This window comes from Galeopterus variegatus, unplaced genomic scaffold (genome assembly GCF_000696425.1).
Source record: "Galeopterus variegatus unplaced genomic scaffold, G_variegatus-3.0.2 Scaffold843, whole genome shotgun sequence".
Taxonomy (NCBI): Eukaryota; Metazoa; Chordata; class Mammalia; order Dermoptera; family Cynocephalidae; genus Galeopterus; species Galeopterus variegatus.
This window is the reverse complement of record NW_007726954.1, coordinates 257,693-258,604: the sequence shown is the minus strand read 5'-3', so window position 1 is coordinate 258,604 and position 912 is coordinate 257,693. Positions and strand designations below refer to the sequence as shown.

Sequence of the window (912 nt, the reverse complement as noted above, 5' to 3'; positions counted from 1 at the left end):
ACACAGTCCATACCAAGTAGACATCCAAGAGAGAACGTATATTTATTGGCTATTAATATTTAATGTGTCTCCAGTATTTAGCAAAGTAACTGGCCCTCCAAATATATTGGTTGAATGAAAAAACAAGAAACATTATTCAAGTATTAAAACAAGTATCAGACGATCCCATTTTATGTGTACACGTACACATACACACACATTTGTGTTGAGAAAAGGAAAAACAGATACCAAAATATTAACAGTGGCCATATGGGATGTGGGTTTTTGAGTGACTTTAATTTAATTTCTTTCTCTTTTCTGAGAATCTATATTGCCTAATATCTCTATAAAGTAATGTATTAAAAGGGACACAGGTTCCTGAGGGTGAGAAGGCTATGACTTTCTTCTATCGATAAATCATAGTTTTTTAAAGCATTGCCGGGGCATTGTACCCTTAGATTGTTTATAGGTTTTTGTTTATGAATAGGAATGCTGTGTACAAATTGCTCTTTTTTCCTCTTGAAGTATTTTTTCATAATCTATTCCCAAAATTAGGAAGGGGCTGACCAGTTAGTTGAGTTGCCTAGAGTGTGGTGGTGTAACACCAAGGTCAAAGGTTCAGAGCCCCATACTGGCTAGCTGCCAAAAAAATAAAATAACAGGTTGAAAGATATAAAGATTGATAACTCTTCTTAAATATTGCCAGATTGCAGAAAAACTGAACCCACCTAGAGTTCCAGCAGTTAAAGATTGCTGGACAGTCTATTAGGAAAGATGTTCCCTCCTAGCAGCATTTTTTCCAGCTGCCATAGGGGCATAAAAGGCTTCATGTAGTTCTTCCATCCTTTGCAGGTGTAGGAATTGGCGTGGTTCATGCTGGCTATGAGAGACGCCTGGCCCATCACCTGGGAGCACACAGCACACCCTCTATCC

General features: G+C 38.0%; 1 protein-coding gene across 1 annotated transcript in view; it reads left to right on the top strand.

Annotated features, from left to right (window-relative positions):
- DNAJC16 (DnaJ (Hsp40) homolog, subfamily C, member 16) overlaps positions 1-912 on the top strand; it is a 46,928-nt gene that overhangs the window by 21,425 nt on the left and 24,591 nt on the right. The window contains exon 5 of the mRNA XM_008572851.1: positions 832-909. Coding sequence (XP_008571073.1) covers positions 832-909 — 78 coding nt within the window. The remainder of the gene's footprint in view (positions 1-831; positions 910-912) is intronic.